The 18911-nt window shown below is 42.6% G+C and overlaps 1 protein-coding gene across 32 annotated transcripts in view; it reads right to left on the bottom strand.

The window, feature by feature from the left end:
• Positions 1 to 18911, bottom strand: part of LOC140915802 (protocadherin gamma-C5-like) — a 384766-nt gene that overhangs the window by 67606 nt on the left and 298249 nt on the right. The window contains exons 1-2 of one of the 32 annotated variants that reach the window (XM_073356155.1): positions 3316 to 3570; positions 943 to 1238 (exon numbers count right to left, since the gene is read on the bottom strand). The exons of 27 other annotated variants lie outside the window; for them this stretch is intronic. In XM_073356155.1, coding sequence (XP_073212256.1) covers positions 943 to 1221 — 279 coding nt within the window. In that variant the 5' untranslated portion in view covers positions 1222 to 1238; positions 3316 to 3570. Of the gene's footprint in view, positions 1 to 942; positions 3291 to 3315; positions 3571 to 10340; positions 13003 to 14199; positions 16767 to 18911 lie in introns of those variants that run through there. 4 more of the 32 variants (XM_073356138.1, XM_073356125.1, XM_073356157.1 and 1 more) reach the window with 4 other exon arrangements.

The raw sequence follows: 18911 nt of genomic DNA, 5'->3' as shown, positions 1-18911 counted from the left end.
ATAGGTATAGGTATAGGGGGAAAGGGCACAATTACCTTTTTCAGACTTTCCAAAACATTTGAAAAACAGTCTTTCTCTGCGGGATGTATGGCCATGTACGGAATATAGGACAGTAGGGCAAAAGAGATTTATCATTACTCGTCTGGGAGGAGCTGCAAGATTCACTCATGGCTTTGCCACAGGTGAGCAATGAAGCCATCACAAATCCGCATAATTGAAAGCTTTTATATCACACCTGAAAACCAGGCTATACAAGCGACATAAAAGAGAGTCCTCCAGGGGTACTGGAGGAGTAAAAAGGGTATCTTTATATATTTATGACTATATCATCTGTCCAAGATATTGTAGAACACTAATCAAAGAAGACTTCTGCAAAATAAGCAGTATGTAGAGTGGTTATTTTTTAAAAAATTATGCATTAAAATGAATTGAAACATTTGTTCTGTACTATTAGAAAATATATCTTTTACTTCAGGTATCTAGATATTTATTGAGAATAAAGTTATTCTAAGGAAATGTTTTGAATGAGAGGAAGGATGTTCACTCTTAAAAGAAAGAAAAATATCTTGTAATTAAAACAGCGGATTGGGATTTAGGAGTCTTGAGTTTGATTCCGAACTCTGTTTCAGACTTCTTTTGTGATCAACAGGAGGTCTACTTTTACTTAAATTCATCATCTGTAAAATGGGGGTAACCTTACTCTAGGTAGCAGGAATGTCATGAGTACAAATTCATACATGTTTGTGATACGCCTAGATACCACATGAGGCACTATAGGTAGAAGCCTTAAAAACAAACAAACATACCCAAACCAAAACAACCCCCCCCCCAAACACCTATTTCACAATGTGTTCCTATACTAGAAGACGTCTGGTCTTCATTTACAATTATTCATTCAAAGTTGAACAGGAAAATATAGAATGCATGAAAACAGAATCTCACCTCCACAAAAGTCTCTGTCTCAGCTTTTAAGTTGCTAGAGTCATCGCACATAAATACCGCCCCTGAGCTGTCACTGCACAGAATATTCTCGTTCCTCTGCACAATAGGCTGCGCGAAAGTGAATTCATTCTTTCGGGCGTCTGAGGACAAACACAGCTGGTAGGAATAAGGCAAAGTCCCATCTTCATAGTTTGGCGGGAACATAGAGCCTGTCTTGGAATAAGGGTCAGGACCAAAACACTGAAGTAATTTGGGTTTCCTTGACGTTCTCAATTTCATCACAATGGCCAGTGTCACTGTCAGGAGAAACAAAAATGAGATCAAAGCTAGAGCTACCACCAAAATAATAGTAAAGCCAGACTGAGATGCCGAGTCACTCGATTGGTCGCTCATTTCCGGAAGAGCCTCTTGGAAGTTCTCGGCAAACACCAGGTTGAGAGTCACTGTGGCGGACAGAGGCGGCTGCCCGTTGTCCTTCACCAGGATGACCAGCCTGTGCTTCACAGCATCTCTGTCCGCAAAGGCGCGGGCTGTCCGGATCTCCCCGCTCTGCAGCCCCATGCTGAACAGCGACGGGTCCGTGGCCTGGAGCAGATGGTAGGAGAGCCAGGCATTGTGTCCCGAGTCAGCATCCACCGCCACCACCTTAGTCACCAGATAACCTGCCTCGGCCGAGCGAGGGACCATCTCGAATAAGGCGGAGCCATCGGCTCCGAGGGAAGGGTACAGGATGCGAGGGGCGTTATCATTCTGATCCACAATAAACACCCTGACGGTGACATTGCTGCTGAGAGGCGGAGACCCGCCGTCTTGGGCCTTCACTTGCAGCTCAAACTCCCGGAATTGCTCGTAGTCGAAGGAGCGCTGCGCATAGATCGCTCCGGTCTGGGAGTTAATGGAGATGTAGGAGGAGAGAGGCACCTCTTCGAGGTTGCTACTCAGGATGGAGTAAGTGACTCGAGCGTTCCGGTCCAGATCCCGGTCTGAGGCTTTTACACTGAAAATAGATGCTCCCGAGGGATTGTTCTCTGGCACATAGGCGGTGTAGGAAGGTTTCTCAAAGACAGGCGCGTTGTCATTGATATCTGAGATCTGCAACAAGATGGTTTTCTGGGTGGAGAGTGGGGGAGAGCCTTTGTCTGTGGCGGTGATTGTGATATTGTACTCCGGGGTCCTTTCTCTGTCCAGGGTGCTGTCTGTAAGAAGCTTGTAGTAATTATTGGAAGACGATATAATTTTAAAGGGTAAATCTTCTTGTAAACGACAGGAGGCCTTTCTGTTTTCTCCGTCGTCTCGGTCTAGAACTTTGATCAGAGCTATCACTGTCCCAGGCACTGAGTCTTCGGGGATGGGGCTGGCCAGGGATGCGAGTGTTACCTCGGGGGCATTGTCGTTCTCATCAAGAACCTCGATCTCCACTTTGCAGTGTGTCACTAGTCCGCCTCCATCCTTTGCTTCTACTACCAGGGTGTAGTCACGTGTCTCCTCAAAGTCCAAGGGCTCCTTTACGGTGATTTCCCCGGTTTCTGGGTCCAGACTGAATTTCGGACGGGCCTTTTCTGGAATGTTGCTGAAGACGTAGCTGATCTGAGCATACGAACCTTCATCGTTGTCGGTGGCTCTAACCTGAAGCACTAAGGAGCCCGTCGGTGCATTTTCCCTCAGGCTGACTTTGTAGAGCTCCTGAGTGAAGATGGGGGGGTTGTCATTGGCGTCGGTGACATTAATCCATATCTGGGCGGTCCCAGTTCTCTGCGGCTCTCCCCCATCCACAGCCGTGAGGATCAAGTGAAGGCTGCGCTGGCTTTCCCGGTCCAGGGGTTTCTGCAGCACTAAATCTGCATATTTATTGCCATCCCGGCTCTCTTTGACTTCCAGGATGAAATCCTGATTGGGGCTCAGCTGGTAACTCTGCAGAGAATTCACCCCAACGTCAAGGTCTTCAGCATTTCCCAGGAGGAAGCGGGCACCTGGTAAAGTAGATTCACTCATCTCTAGTTTGATATTATCTTTTAAGAAACGCGGGGCATTATCGTTAATGTCCTGGATCGCGACATTTATGTGGAAAATGTTCAAGGGATTTTCCAGCACAGTTTCGAAATTTATGATGCAGAGTTGAGGTGTCCCGCAAATCTCCTCCCGGTCTATCCTGTCATTCACATAGACGTTGCCACTTTCTCCATTCAGAGAGAAGTATTCCTTTTCCGAACTGACACGGAGCTTCCGGCTGGGCAGTTCTCTCACACTCAGCCCCAAATCCTTGGCGAGATTCCCCACGAGGGAACCTTTGGCCATTTCCTCCGGAATCGAATAAAGAATCTGCTCCGAGACCCCCCGGCAGAACAAAGAGAATAAGAATGCAAACAATAGTACCTGTTGTCTGACGACCAGGTCCGGCTCTCTGTGCCTCGCATCCATCCTCATTCCTGTCACCTTTGCCCTCTTCTTGCTGTCTCTCGTCTTCTTTTTTAATCAGATCAGGTAATGAAAAACCCCATCAAGCTGATATAATCCCTGGTAAGAAAGAGTAATTGGAGTCCGGATTGTTTAACTGTTCAGAGCGCTGTGAAGGGGTGTTTATTTTTCTCCGCACAGACTGTGTGGAGTCTCTCTGCTCTGCTTTCTCTCTGATCTGCGCTGTGTGACGGAGCAATCGCACTGCAGGAGGCTCCGGTGGATCTCCGGCTCCAGCCCAGGCTCCGCATTGGCCAACAGCGGCACTCTGAGTCTCAGCCGGAGAACTGCAACAGCAGCGATCTTATCAAGGCGCCGGCACAGCTGTAGTGACTATTGTGGATTATTCTGTATAGCTAAAAGTTATATTGTAATTGTATAGACGAGAATGAAACCATTATCAAGTACAAAAATGTATCTTTGTATAGAAATGTAGATGTCAACTCGACATGCTTTTTGTGTATTTTTTGTGCACCTATCAGTCTGTGAATATCGTAAGCCTTATACTTTCTTGACTTTTCTTTCACGTTGTTAGTATGTATATATGTGTGTGCGCGTGCGCGCACACATATGTCGTAAATAGGTAAAAGAACTTTTCAGCATTTACAATGACTTCGTTTAAATAATCATATCCCCTGCGAACACACACATGCCTGAGATCCAGATAAGGATAGTTCTTTCAAGTTTGACAAAAAGCAATAGAAAGTTAGAATGACACGAGCCATTGTTGGTTCTAAACCGCTGTCTAAACTTTTGAATGGAACCATTTCAGTAATTACTTTTAGAGCCTTTAGTTTGTCTTTTTCTTTCAAAGTAATCTGTCTCCTCAGAAGAGAGTGTTTCTAAAATAACTACGAAAAGTTTCTATTCTCCTACACTTTACTGTAATTATACAGTTGGCCATATTCCCCCATAGAACCTCACTAAAGAACGGAGTAAAAAAAAATTCCCAGAAGCTCTCTCAGGTATACAAAATATAGGGCATCTCAGAAAAGGCAAAAATGTTTCCCTTAAACCTCTGTATTCAAAAGTTTTCTTACGATGTAAAGCTAGAGTAAGTCTGTCAAATATTCCTACACCAATGTGAGGTAAATCTAGCTACAACTACATGCCTAGTAGACGGAATGAATTTAAACTAGCCATTTGATCACTATTAATACATATACTATGGAAACATATAATTTGTCTTAGCTAAACGTTACTAAAATGTTTTAGAATCTAATTTCTAATGCCAACAATTCCATGAAAAACACATCAGTATAATCTGTCACACATATTTCTCAATCTGTCAAGGCTCAAATTTAGGACAAAAGAAAATTACTATTGTAGGAAACCTAAAATGATGTCGAAACTGTCCTTCATCATAAATATGTATTTACATAGCCTAATGTAATGTTTATGAATTTTCAATGTCTATGCCTTTCAGTCATGAAAGTTTACAAAACCCCTTTTTGGACTGAAATAAACTGGGTTGCAGAATAATATTGTAGAGACCTGTTATAAAATATTCATTTTACTTTGCACTAAAAATGTATAGTCGTTAGAAGTCGATGTTTCCAAAAATATACACGAATTTCCACTTGTTTGTAATATTTCAGGCAATTAAACTCTCCAGTCTCGCTGATTAAATAAACTACCAGGTTTGCAACAAACGTATATTTCATAAGAATTGGTAAAAGGGAATTAGGAGATCTCCTTTCTATGGAACAATAATGGACTTAGATGTATCTATCGACCAAATGTTCAGTTGACTAGTGTGACGTTGGCAGACCAGGTGCCAGCTTATGCCAGAGCCCCTGGCGAATTCACTTGTGTACCAGTATAGATCAATGTAATTGCTAAATGTATAAGGGTGTATTTGGAGTTTAAACTACTTGAAAACTAGTGGTACGTTACTTGCATTGTTTTCTCTTATATGTATCTGAGTGCAGTAGCAAACATTACATTGTGGATACCCCTGTAACTAAATAACCCATCAAATGAACCATCAAACAAGCAAGAAGCCTTGTGAAATGCAAATGAAGAAATTTAACAAAAAACCTGCTAATTTCAAAGCAAGTCATCATTGTGTGTGAGGATCAGAGGTCAAAGATGCAAAATGCATTCCTCACTCTCCCTCATCAAAGGAAAAGCCCACACTAGTGACACTGTCAACTTGTTTTCTGTGAGAAGAAGCAAAAAGTATGGATTCAAGGAAAGATCTTTCATCTCTGGACTGTTTCGACTCTTAGAGGGAAGTGTACCAGATGCAAAGCAGAGATCCCCAGAGAGAATTTGGGAACATTGAAAAGACTTTTGGGAAACTGGCAGCTTAGTACATCACTGTCACCATTTGGAGTTCCAAACAGTGACTCACCCACAGATATATTTTACCTGCTTTAACAGCTCAATAACTCTTATTTCCTTTTCTTAGCTAATAAACCTTTAGTTAGTTTACTATAGAATTGGCTACTAGCACCATCTTTGGTGTAAAATCTAAAATACCAATTAATGAGAAGTAAGTGACTGGTCTCCTGGAACTGGGAGCAACCTCATGTAGTGTGATTTTTGGTTTAAGTGACCTTCTATCACAAAGTCCAGTTTGTGGGGGTGGCAAGATAGACTGGAGAGTCTGAGGGGACTGTCTGTGACTCCATGGTAAAACTGGCATTGTGATCCAGGAGTAGGGTGACCAGATGTCCTGATTTTATAGGGACAGTCCCGATTTTGGGGTCTTTTTCTTATATAGGCTCCTATCACACCCCACTCTCTATCCTGATTTTTCACATTTGCTGTCTAGTCACCCTATCCAGGAGTTCAAATTTGTTACTGGCTTGGTGAAATCTAATTATAGAACACATCACCAGTTTGGGGGTGTCTGCCCTGCTTGTGACAGTCTGCCCTGAGGTAGGTGCTCACAGTTCCCCTGCCAGTGTGGATGTGGAGCTCCTGATTCTCCTCCACTGAATGACTGTGTTTTAATTCTGTCTTTGGCAGAACGTTACCAGTAATGTTGATAGTTAAAGCAAAGCTAAATTCATTCCTAGAATATAGTTCCTTACTGTTCAGTCCAGATCCCTTGAGTGCAATGCTTCATTTGTAGTAAAAGGGGTGCTGGGGCTCAAGCAATCTTTTTACTTTCATAACTGACCTATCAAGCCCAGAGGTTCAGGGGCTCAGTCCTGGCAAACCCTGGCACAAATTAAACACTGGGTGAGTGTGAATCTGAGCTCTGTGTTCTGTGCTGCCTAAATGCCAGGCTGGGCTGGTTGGATCTCTCATCACCTTTCTCTCCCTGATTGGTGAACAGCGGTGCTCAGAGTCTCAATCAATAACTGCCGAACCTTCACGCTGGAGTTTTTGACAAGTACTTTCATTTGAGAGTTCACATTATAAATATGTTGTTTTCTCATTATTATGTACATAAATCTGAAGTATTCCCAAGGAATAAAATTTGTGTTTGTAGGACTGATCGTTATTTATAAAGTTTTAGTGGTTTAATTTTGTTTATTTTGTTTACTTGACTATGAATTACAAATAGCTTGGTCCAGAGTTATCTATATATATATGAGATATATGTTTCTCAAATCCAACTATCCTCTGGGCATTTCATTCTGATGATGCATTGTGCAATTGCTAAATGCTTATATCTTTGTAGTAAACTTATACCTGACTTCTATGTCAGTAGATGTACTATTTCACATTTTTTTATTATTTGATTTGTTCATTTTTGTTGTTTAAGTCCATTCTTGCACTGTGGATTAAATATAAATAAAGGACTCAGGAGTGCTATCTATGGGTTGGCTTTATCTATTAGGTGATAAAATAATTTTTACTCTATATATTTATGAGCCTGGTGGTCTTCAAACAAAGTTTTATAATATCTAGAACAATGGAGAGCTATTGGAATTGATACTAGAAGAACGCTACTTCAAGGGGAATATATATTCCAATAATGCAAACATTTAAAATATCAAATCACACATATGGGACACACATGCATACTAGTAACGTCAATGTAATCAATTGCTGAGACATATAGTGAATAAAATCACATAATACTACAGCTTGTTGTATACTTTTGAACACTCTGACCAGTAATACACCTATTCCATGGCAAAAACATCTAACATTGTAAATATTCGAGAAGCTAAAACTAAATCACTATTTTAAGACTACCAACCAGACAAGTTCATGTTTCCCTTTCCCCTCCAAAGTGGTATATGACCTTCCTCACATAAAAATTAAAGAAATAAAATACAATAAAAACACTGGCCCTTGGGCCCATAGTAGTCAATAGCCAGTGAGAATAGGAAGAGTCCACTTTTTGCAGGCTAGAAATAGGAGCACTGTCTGTTGCTGTTGAAAAGGAGTTATAGCATTCCAGTGGTATCCAGTACATGCTTCCATTTTGGGAAAGTGTAGAAAAACTGGTTTTTAAAAACCATGCCAAGGCCAGTAGACCTCAACTGAACACTGATAAATGCATAGCTGGAAACAAGTCTGGCTCACCTGTGTATTAGTATTGTTAAAACAGGTATTATTAGATTTATAAAAATGTGTTTAGTGTTTAGACTTTATGAAATGCTTGTAAATTGCTGCATACATTAATCTCACTTATAATCTCTGTACCCCATATTATAAAGTAATGTTTAAGTATTTGCTCTGTAACTGTAAAAGTGCTTGTTCTGAAACTGTAAACTCCCCCAGTCAGAAGAGAAGCAAGTGTGAAATACTAGTTTACCACAGGAGATGTTAGCTCCTTCTCAACAAAGAAGGCCTATAGACATCAGACAAACCACTGTGGAACATCAGAGGACAAAAGACTTTGTTGATTTGTTGGTCCTCCCTCTCAGGCATTAAGAGCAGACATGCATGTGGATTCCTCCCATCAGTTTGAACAGTGGGGGAAGGCCATGGAGACCTCTGACAAGAAGAAACTGAATCTCTTTGCAGCTTGGACTTTGGGAGGGCAAGATTTCTAAGAATAAGCAAGGGATCCACAGCTGCATAGCCAAGGTTAGCCCTAAAGGACATATAGAGCTTCCATATTAGAGCAGCTTCTATCACCTTATGAAACCTAAGACTGTAACTCATTTGTCAGTGCACGTTTATCTGCTTTAATCTTGTAAATAACACTCTAATTTCTTTTTCTTAATAAAATTTAATAAATCTATTTAATAAATTATTAGTTAATTTACTATAGACCTGGCTACAAGTGCTGTCTGCATTGTAAGGATCCAATGTGCCATTGACCTGGGGTAAGTGATTGGTCCTTTGGGACTGGGAGTAACTTGAATATTGTTATGATTTTTGGGATAAGCGACTATGATTTTTGGGATAAGGGACTATCTATCAGAGAGGTAAGCTTACCTAGGTGGCAAGACAGACCAGAGTACCCCAGGGGACTGTCTATGACTCCATGTTCAAACTATAATAATGCTTGAGTAGTTTACACTTGCTATTTGGTTGGTAAAATCTAAATATAGAACTCACAACCAGTTAGAAGTTTGTGCCCTGCATCTTAACAGCCTGTCCTGTGATTGGTACCTGGGCTTTTGAGCCACCCCAGACAGCTTAACAATTATACATTCACTTTTATATACAAAGACTTTTTAAATGCATCATTTAAATGTTAAAGTATCTGGCTTTACACCCCTACTGAACAGTTGGACTCATGATAACTAAGGAAACCTAACTTGAAGGAGCAGTTACAAAGAAAACAGGTCCAATTAAAATGTTTTAAAACTCTGTATATTACTTGTAAAACAAATGTCCCCCTTGTAAGATATGAACATAGACAGACTACAGGAAGAGGTGTTGTAACGATTTTGTCATAACTTCCTTTGAATGACCCGCATAACGCTCTAATATCTTTGCCACTGTTGAGTAATTCAGCCATCACAAACTTATGCCAATAAAACTTTTATAACACACCACAAAATCATGTTACATAAGGGACACGTAAGGGGTGGGTCATCCGTGGACCAATAGAATATTTATATGTTTGTGTCTATATTAACTAATATATATATATATATAACTAAGACATGAAAGTTGCTATATTACAACAGAAAAACTTCAAAACCAGACTCCAGCAAGAGACTGTTGAATTGGAATTCATTTGCAAATTGGATACAATTAACTTAGGTTTGAATAGAGACTGGGAGTGGCTAAGTCATTATGCAAGGTAACCTTGTTTTTTCCTACCCCCCCCCCACCTTCTTGTTAAACCCTGGATTTGTGCTGGAAATGGCCCACCTTGATTATCATACACATTGTAAGGAGAGTGATCACTTTAGATAAGCTATTACCAACAGGAGAGTGGGTTTGTGTGTGTGGAAAAAGGGGGGGGGGGAAAGAAAACCTGGATTTGTGCTGGAAATGGCCCACCTTGATTATCATACAAATTGTAAGGAGAGTGATCACTTTAGATAAGCAGGAGAGTAGGGTGCGGGGAGAGAAAACCTTTTGTAGTGGTAAACACCCATTTTTTCATGGTTTGTATGTATACAAACATCTTCTGTATTTTCCACAGTATGCATCCCATGAAGTGAGCTGTAGCTCAGGAAAGCTTATGCTCAAATAAATTGGTTAATCTCTAAGGTGCCACAAGTACTCATTTTCTATTAACCTATCAGGTTCCTATCGAACTCTTAGAAAAGACTGCTGCAAGAGAAGCAGTTTAATCGTTTCTTTTTACATCTTTATCTTACAGTTGTTCCCATTGTGCCTCAGCTCCTCCCCAGTAAAATGGGTAAAATAAAGCTACTCTAAAAGGCAGGAGTATTGTGGAAACAACTTCATTAGTGTTTCAGAGATGCGAATTGTGTGCGCCATGGAACAGTCTAAAAACGACTACGGTTCAATTCCACAACGACCTCCTACACTTCTTAAAGATGAAAAGAGTTACTTCAAAATCTTCAAACAAACATGAATATGAAATTATAAGTTCACCAGCTCACCTCCGCAGCAGTCTGCGTCTCAGCATGTAAACTACTAGATCCGTTGCCCATAAATACCGTTCCTGAGCTTTCACCGCACAGAATATTATCTGCTACCTGGACATTTGGTTTCAGGAAAGTGAAATCATTCTTCCTGGCGTCTGAGGACAAACACAGCTGGTAGGAATAAGGCAAAGTCCCATCTTCATAGTTGGGTGGGAACATAGAGCCGGTGTTGGAATAAGGGTCAGGACCAAAACACTGAAGTAATTTAGGTTTCCTTGACGTTCTCAATTTCATCACAATGGTCAGTGTCACTGTCAAGAGGAACAAAAATGAGATCAGGGCTAAAGCCAGCACCAAGTAGAACTGTAAATCAGACTGAGATGCCGAGTCACTCGATTGGTCGCTCATTTCCGGAAGAGCCTCTTGGAAGTTCTCGGCAAACACCAGGTTGAGAGTCACTGTGGCGGACAGAGGCGGCTGCCCGTTGTCCCTCACCAGGGTGACCAGCCTGTGCTTCACAGCATCTCTGTCCGCAAAGGCGCGGGCTGTCCGGATCTCCCCGCTCTGCAGCCCCATGCTGAACAGCGACGGGTCCGTGGCCTGGAGCAGATGGTAGGAGAGCCAGGCATTGTGTCCTGAGTCAGCATCCACCGTCACCACCTTAGTCACCAGATAACCTGCCTCGGCCGAGCGAGGCACCATCTCGAACAAGGCGGAGCCATCGGCTCCGAGCAAAGGGTACAGAATGCGAGGGGCGTTATCATTCTGATCCACAATAAACACCCTGACGGTGACATTGCTGCTGAGAGGCGGGGTCCCGCCGTCTTGGGCCTTCACTTGCAGCTCAAACTCCCGGAATTGCTCGTAGTCGAAGGAGCGCTGCGCATAGATCACTCCGGTCTGGGAGTTAATGGAGATGTAGGAGGAGAGAGGCACCTCTTCGAGGTTGCTGCTCAGGATGGAGTAAGTGACTTGGGCGTTCCGGTCCAGATCCCGGTCTGAGGCTTTTACACTGAAAATAGAGGCCCCCGAGGGACTGTTCTCTGGCATATAGGCGGTGTAGGAAGGTTTCTCAAAGACAGGGGCGTTGTCATTGATATCCGAGATCTGCAACAGGATGGTTTTCTGGGTGCAGAGGGCGGGGGAGCCTTTGTCTGTGCCGGTGATTGTGATATTGTACTCCGGGGTCCTTTCCCTGTCCAGGGTGCTGTCTGTGAGGAGCTTGTAGTAATTATTAGAAGACGACACTATAGTAAACGGAAAATCATCCAGTAAATGGCATGAGACCCTTCCATTATCTCCAAAATCTAGATCATTAACACTGATCAGAACTATCACTGTCCCAGGTACTGAATCTTCTGGGACAGGATTGGACACAGATGTGAATGTCACTTCGGGGGCATTGTCGTTCTCATCAATAACTTCTATTTCCACTTTGCAGTGTGTCACTAGTCCGCCTCCATCCTTTGCTTCTACTGCCATGGTATAGTCACGTGTCTCTTCAAAGTCCAAGGGCTCCTTTATTGTGATTTTTCCATTTTCTGAGTCCAGGCTGAATTTCTGAAGGGTCTTTTCTGATACCTTGCTAATAATGTAGCTGATCTGAGCATTTGAACCTTCATCGTTGTCGTTGGCTTTAACCTGAAGCACTAAGGAGCCCGTCGGTGCATTTTCCCTCAGGCTGACTTTGTAGAGCTCCTGAGAGAAGATGGGGGGGTTGTCATTGGCGTCGGTGACATTAATCCATATCTGGGCCGTCCCAATTCTCTGCGGCTCACCCCCATCCACAGCCGTGAGGATCAAGTGAAGGTTGCGCTGGCTTTCCCGATCCAGTGATTTTTGCAGCACTAAATCTGCATATTTATTTCCATCCTGGCTCTCTTTGACTTCCAGGATAAAATAGTGATTGGGGCTCAACTGGTAACTCTGTAGAGAGTTCATCCCAACGTCAAGATCTTCAGCATATTCAAGGAGAAATCGAGCCCCTGGCAAACTGGATTCACTGATTTGTAGATCGATGCTGTCTTTTAGGAAAAGCGGGGCATTATCGTTAATGTCCTGGATCGCGACATTTATGTGGAAAACATTCAAAGGATTTTCCAGCACAATTTCGAAATTTATGAGGCAGAGTTGAGATGTCCCGCATAACTCCTCCCGGTCTATCCTGCCATTCACATAGACGTTCCCACTTTCTCCATTCACGCTGAAGTATTGCTTTTTAGCTGCAGACACGACTCGTAGCTTTCGCCGCGGCAGTTCTCTCACACTCAGCCCCAAATCCTTGGCGAGATTCCCCACAAGGGTACCTTTCGCCATTTCTTCAGGAATCGAATAACTGATCTGCCCTGAGACCTCCCGGCAGAACAAAGACAATAAAAAGGGAAACAGCAGTACTTGCCGTGTGACTGCCCAGCCCGGCTCTCGGCCGCTGATTTCCATCCCAATGCCGGTCAGATCTCCTCTCTTCTTCCTGTTTCCTTTTCTTTGTTTTCATTACATTAGAAAGGAGGGAATCAACAGTAATTTATCGCAGACAGAGCCCGGATTGCCTGTTGATTATGTCTACAGAGAGCTCTGAGGACGTCCCCCTTTCTCAGCCGGACTGTGAAGGTTTCTTTGCTATGCTCTTTCCGATCCGCGCTGTGTGACGTAGCAATCGCACTGCAGGAGGCTTCGGTGGATCTCCGGCCCCAGCCCTGGCTCCGCATTGGCCAACAGCGGCACTCTGAGTCTCCACCGGAGAACTGCAACAGCAGCGATCTTATTCAGGTGCCAGTAGAGCTCAAGTGACTACCATGGGAGGTTTTATTTTCTGCTTACAATGTATTCTATATGTACAGCATTTTAAAATGATTGTCCCTAATTGTAAACAAGTGAATCACAAAATAGATGTAAACAATAATAAATAAATAATAAAGAAAAATAAAAAATAGCCGTGAATGCTATTTGCTTCTGCACACGTGTATCTATCCATCTGTGGATAGTGCCAGGCCTTAGTTTTCTGTGCCATATTTGTGCATGTGGTGGGTCTGATTCTTTAAATATATATTTGTATGTATGTGTGTATGTATGTATGAATATGAATAATGGTAAGAACTTTCCAAAATTTTTCACAATTTCTATTTAAAGAATCACATCTACCACATACCTGAAATACACCCAAAGATACTTACCTATTGTTGGACACAAGATAATATTTTTAATACGAGAATGACATGAGCGGCCACGGGCCTCAAAGAAAACTTCTGAGCGAAACAATTTTCTTACTTACATGTAGAGCATTATTGTCCTTTTTAGATTAATTTTTTTCTTTAAAAAAATCTGTCCACCACAGAAAGTATTTCTAAATCAACTAAGAAAAGGTTCCAGTCTCATAAACTGAACTGTAAGTACGCACTAGACAAAGTTCTCCTATAGAACTGCCCTAAGGAAACACAGTAAAAGGTTGCCAGTCATACCCTCACGTGTCTCAAATTTCAAGCATCTCTGGGAAGTTAAAATTGGTTCTAATAAACCCATGTGCTCAAAATCTATCCTATGATGCAAGGAAAAAAATCTTGAAATATCCCTGCACCAATGACAGATAAACTGAACTATAATTATAGGTCCACATCACCAAAAATAGACAAAGGTAGTGCCAGGTTTTTATATCAATCTCTATTTAACAGGAACTGATAAAGTGATTTAGAATATCTCTTCTTTATAGCTCAGTACAAACCTTACTGTACCCACAAACACATTTTATTTATATGTAGTGATCAAATACTCCGCTGATTACAATACCACATAATCTAATTCCAAATGAATTACAAGTGCCTTTACTGGCTCCACAAATGTATTTAGACCATAAAAACGGCCAAAAATATTAGCTCACCTGAAGCGAGGTCTGATCCCCGTTACTAATGTTTAATTCTCCAGTAACTAGAATAGGATCCTTTATCTCACAAGTCTGCTGACTGGTCAGAGTATTTGAATAGTTTGATTTGGGAAAGTTGAATTGGCTCTTCCTGGAGTTCGTGGTTAGAGAACCCTCATGTGAGTAGGAGTGAAGAAAAGCTCTGACTCCATCGAGCCCCACAAGCTGCGAGACGGGAACTCCACTGAAAGTCACACTGGAGGAGTCAAACAGCTGCGAGTTTCTCCACCTGCGGAGCCTCAGGGCCAGGAACACTAGGATAAAGGTAAAGAACAAGCAAGAAACGGAAGCCACAGCGATCACCAAATACAAGGTGAGGCTGGACTGGGGGTCTGCAGGAGCTGAGAGGCTGCTTAAATCGGAGAGGATTTCGGGGATGCTGTCAGCCACCACCACCGTGACAGTGGCCGTGGCAGAGAGAGGGGGCTGCCCGTTGTCCTTCACTAAAACCACCAGACTTTGCTTGAGCGCATCTTTGTCTACAAAGGAGCGCGCTGTCCTGATCTCGCCGCTGTGGAGTCCTACAGAGAAGAGCCCCGGCTCTGTAGCCTTCAGCAGCTGGTAGGAGAGCCAGGCGTTCTGCCCGGAGTCTGCATCCACCGCCACCACCTTAGTGACCAGGTAACCCGGCTCGGAGGAGCGAGGGGCCAACTCCACTCCCGTGGAGCCATCGGTGGGAAAGGAGGGGTGTAAGATGTGCGGGCTGTTGTCATTCTGATCCAGTATAAAGAGAGTGACGGAGACATTACTGCTGAGAGGTGGGGAACCCCCATCCTGAGCCTGCACTTGGAACCGAATCTCCCGGAACTGTTCGTAATCGAAGGAGCGCAGAGCGTAGAGAGCCCCAGTCTCGGAGTTAATGGAGATGGAAGAGGACAAAGGCACTTCGCTTCTGTCTCCTTCATTAATGGAGTAAGTGATTCTCGCGTTTTCCCCCCAGTCGGGGTCACTCGCCCTCAGGGAGAAAACAGAGACTCCTCTCGGGTTATTCTCCATGACGTAGCCGGCGTAGGATGTTTTATCGAAGAGAGGACAGTTGTCATTCGTGTCTAAAATCCGGAGTGGGATCGTGATGGCTGTAGAAAGAGGAGGAGTCCCGTTGTCCGTGGCGGTCACTGTGATGTTGTATGCTGCCACCTGCTCCCTGTCCAGAGCTCGGTCTGTCACCAGACTGTAATAATTCTCGAAGGGTTTCTTCAGCTGGAAGGGGAGGTTGCTAGGTGTGGAGCACGTGACCTCCCCGTTCTCTCCTGAGTCTGGATCTTGCACATTTAAAAGGGCGATGACAGTCCCCGGGGGAGAGTCCTCGGGGATCGAGCTGATGAGAGATCTGAGAGCGATTTCCGGAACGTTGTCATTCACATCGCGAACAGCGATTACAATTTTGGATCTGTCAAAAAGGCCTCCCCCGTCATGCGCTTGCACCTCAATTTCATATAATGCAGCTTCCTCAAAGTCCAGTTTGCCCACGACTGTTATTTCACCAGTTTTAGGGTCCAAGTGGAACATTTGGGAAGCTTTGTCTGTGATTTTTTGGAAAGAGTATTTCACCTCTTTGTTGACTCCTTCATCCGGATCAGTGGCTTTTACTGTGACAACCGGGGAACCTTCAGGCACGTTTTCCCAAATGCTCACTCTGTAGACAGGCTGGCTAAAAACTGGGGCATTGTCATTAGAATCGAGAACAATTACGCGGATTTGCGCAGTGCCGGATCTGACTGGATCTCCCCCGTCAGTGGCTGTGAGGATTAGCTTGTGAACTGCTTGTTCTTCCCGGTCTAGAGACTTTTCCAGCACCAATTCAGCGTATTTTATTCCATCAGATCGCGTTTCTACATCCAGTAAGAAATGCCTGTTACTGCTGAGTTGGTAGCTCTGGATGGAATTTAGTCCCATATCTGGGTCCTCTGCCTGACGCACAGAAAACCGTGATCCTGGGGCTGCTGTTTCACTGATTTTTAAATCGAATTCTTCTGACAGGAAGCTGGGAGCATTATCATTAATATCTGTGATTTCTACTTCGACCGGAAAAAGCTTCATTTTAGCTTGAGCTATAACCTCACAATTTAACAGACACATTTCCATCCCACCACAGATCTCTTCTCTGTCTATCCTTTCCGTGATGTATAAATGGCCGCTCTTAAAATTCAAAGCAAAATACTGCGTCCTACCTCTGGAAACAATGCGAACGGCTCTGTCTGAGAGCTGCTCTACATCCAGCTCCAGATCCTTTGCGATGTTCCCCACGGAAGAGCCTTTCTGCATTTCCTCCGGAATGGAATAGCGAATCTGCCCAGCAACTGCCTCCGAAATGGCAACCAATATCACGCAGAATAGGACTCGCGCTGTACAGTGCCGGGTCATTTCCTTGCTGATGTAGCGCCGCCGATTCTCTGTCAGGGAATGTCTCCGTTTGGATTTTATCTTTGGTCAAATATTTCCGAAAATATTGGGTATCAAATCAGGAGCCAGTTTCAGCCAGTATCGTCCATTAATGCTTAGTCCAGAGAGACCCGGGGAGTGAGAGTCTGATCTCCAGGTTCTGTGCTGTGTAACAGCAGGGCTGGGCTGGCTGGATCTCTCGTCGCGTTTCTCTCCCTGATTGGTGAACAGCGGCGCTCAGAGTCACAACCAATTACTGCAGTAGCTCTGTGCTGGAGTGTGTACGTTGGTATTTATATTTGACATTTAACCTTTTAAAATATGCTGCGTTCTGTTTTGCAGGTAAATAGGGGAGTCCAATATATCTCCAGAAAACAAATACATTGTTGTCGGAGGCGAATCTGACTCAATTTCTTATAAAGTTACTGATAATATATCTGCAATTTTGATATGTTTTCTATGAATTAACATACATCTAACATACATCGATTTTGCCAGAGTTATTACTCTCTCTTTATATGTGGCACTTCCATAGAACTGTGAATTTTATGAGAATTTTGCTCACTAACTGTATAGTTGTAATATACTGATATCCTCGTTTCCTAACCTTATACCTGACTTGTACATCTGTCGCATTAAATAATATTTTGTTCATATTTCAGATATTTTGACTCAGTCAAATTTGTCATTAATTCACTATATTCATTATCAGCTCATTTGATGACATAGAAATATAGGAGCCATACGAGCGCTATCTGTGGGTGGGCTCGCCAAAAGGGTGATACAAAAATTGTACAATAAAGTTTCACATTCAGCTTTATAATATCTATTACAATAAGAGGCTGTTAGCTTCCTGGATATACTGCCACAAGAGGAATATATATAAAGTCCAAATATGAAAGGATACACGAGTGCATGTACGTACACAGCCAACACACATATACAGACACATGCTAGATATGTGGTGTTAATATCAATTTAATAAATTGCAGAGCAATATGATTAATAATATCACATGATTATTCAATTTCTCATGCATATTTGACCACTTCAGCTGCACCCTGGCCACTGCTGCACCCCCTCCAGGAAATTTTCTAACATTCCAAACCGCTAAGATGCTTTAACAGTCTGAAATTTTGAACTATAAACTTTCCAGGAAAATTATGGACTATGCGCCTTCCCCTTCCTTGAAATATTTAAACTGGCCCGAAATTCATGGTAGCTAATATTCATTTCAGTCATAACTCTGGGACAGTTGGGTCCATATCTCTAGATCCTGGAGGGCTATAAGTAGATCTAGGATATTGCAAAGGAGGAGTTTAACATTTCCAGTGGACTCAACACTTGCTTAGGAGGGCTCTGGGATCTGGAAAGTGCAGAGAGCCGTCCCCCCAAAATGCCAGCTGTATGTATAAAAAGGCTTTCAAATATAATTTTACGAATATTTATGGCTCCCTATGATCCCCTGAATATTTGGATTCACGGTAGCTAAGAAAACTTGGCCTGACAAGTGCAGATAAAGACAGAATAATAGCCCTATAATAGTTTTTCATCGCTCAGATATTTGTAAAATACTTTCCTCCATGTAAATGATGTGCCATATCTAGAACACACTATGGTAATGTGTTACGGTTATATCATCACTTATTTAAGATGATTTACAAAATTTCCTCATCGCTTTCCCACTGGTGAATAATAAAGTCATAAAAAATCTAGCTTTATATGACACCATATCCCAATATCATGCTATAAAATTCACAAGAAAGAGGCAAGACATTGGCCAAACCATGAGCGCACTTTCCATATTTATGATTATAACAACTTCAAAACTTTTGGCAGTTTTAACTTATGCACTTTTAACAAAAACAGTTCAAAAGAAGCATATTAAAGAGTATTAATGGAACTTTACATATTAAAATTAAAAGGTTGTCCTATTTTTCTCTGTCGTTAGCAGAAGCACATCATATTGGCGAGCAGGTACATAATATCGCTGCAAAATGCACTTATTTAATTTAATTTAATTTAAATATTTTCAAATGAGAGAAAAGAGCTCTTTGGAAAGAGCGAAGGGATTGGCAGTTAAGGAAGTGGATAGGGCCTTAGAAAATTTGAGTTTTATCTTGTGGTAAATCGCAGAATTCCTCTCTGAAATGCCCAGGTCACTTATTCCCATTGTGGTGAGCTTTATACTTTATAAAATGGGGATAACTTTCGCTGTCCTCCACCTGAGGACAAAGTCTGAGGCCACAAATATTATGGAAATGGGTACAAAAGAAAAGCCTAAACAC

The sequence above is a fragment of the Lepidochelys kempii genome, chromosome 8 (genome assembly GCF_965140265.1).
Source record: "Lepidochelys kempii isolate rLepKem1 chromosome 8, rLepKem1.hap2, whole genome shotgun sequence".
NCBI lineage: Eukaryota > Metazoa > Chordata > Testudines > Cheloniidae > Lepidochelys > Lepidochelys kempii.
Note: the sequence above shows the minus strand (reverse complement) of the source record. Positions and strands in the feature narration are given on the sequence as shown.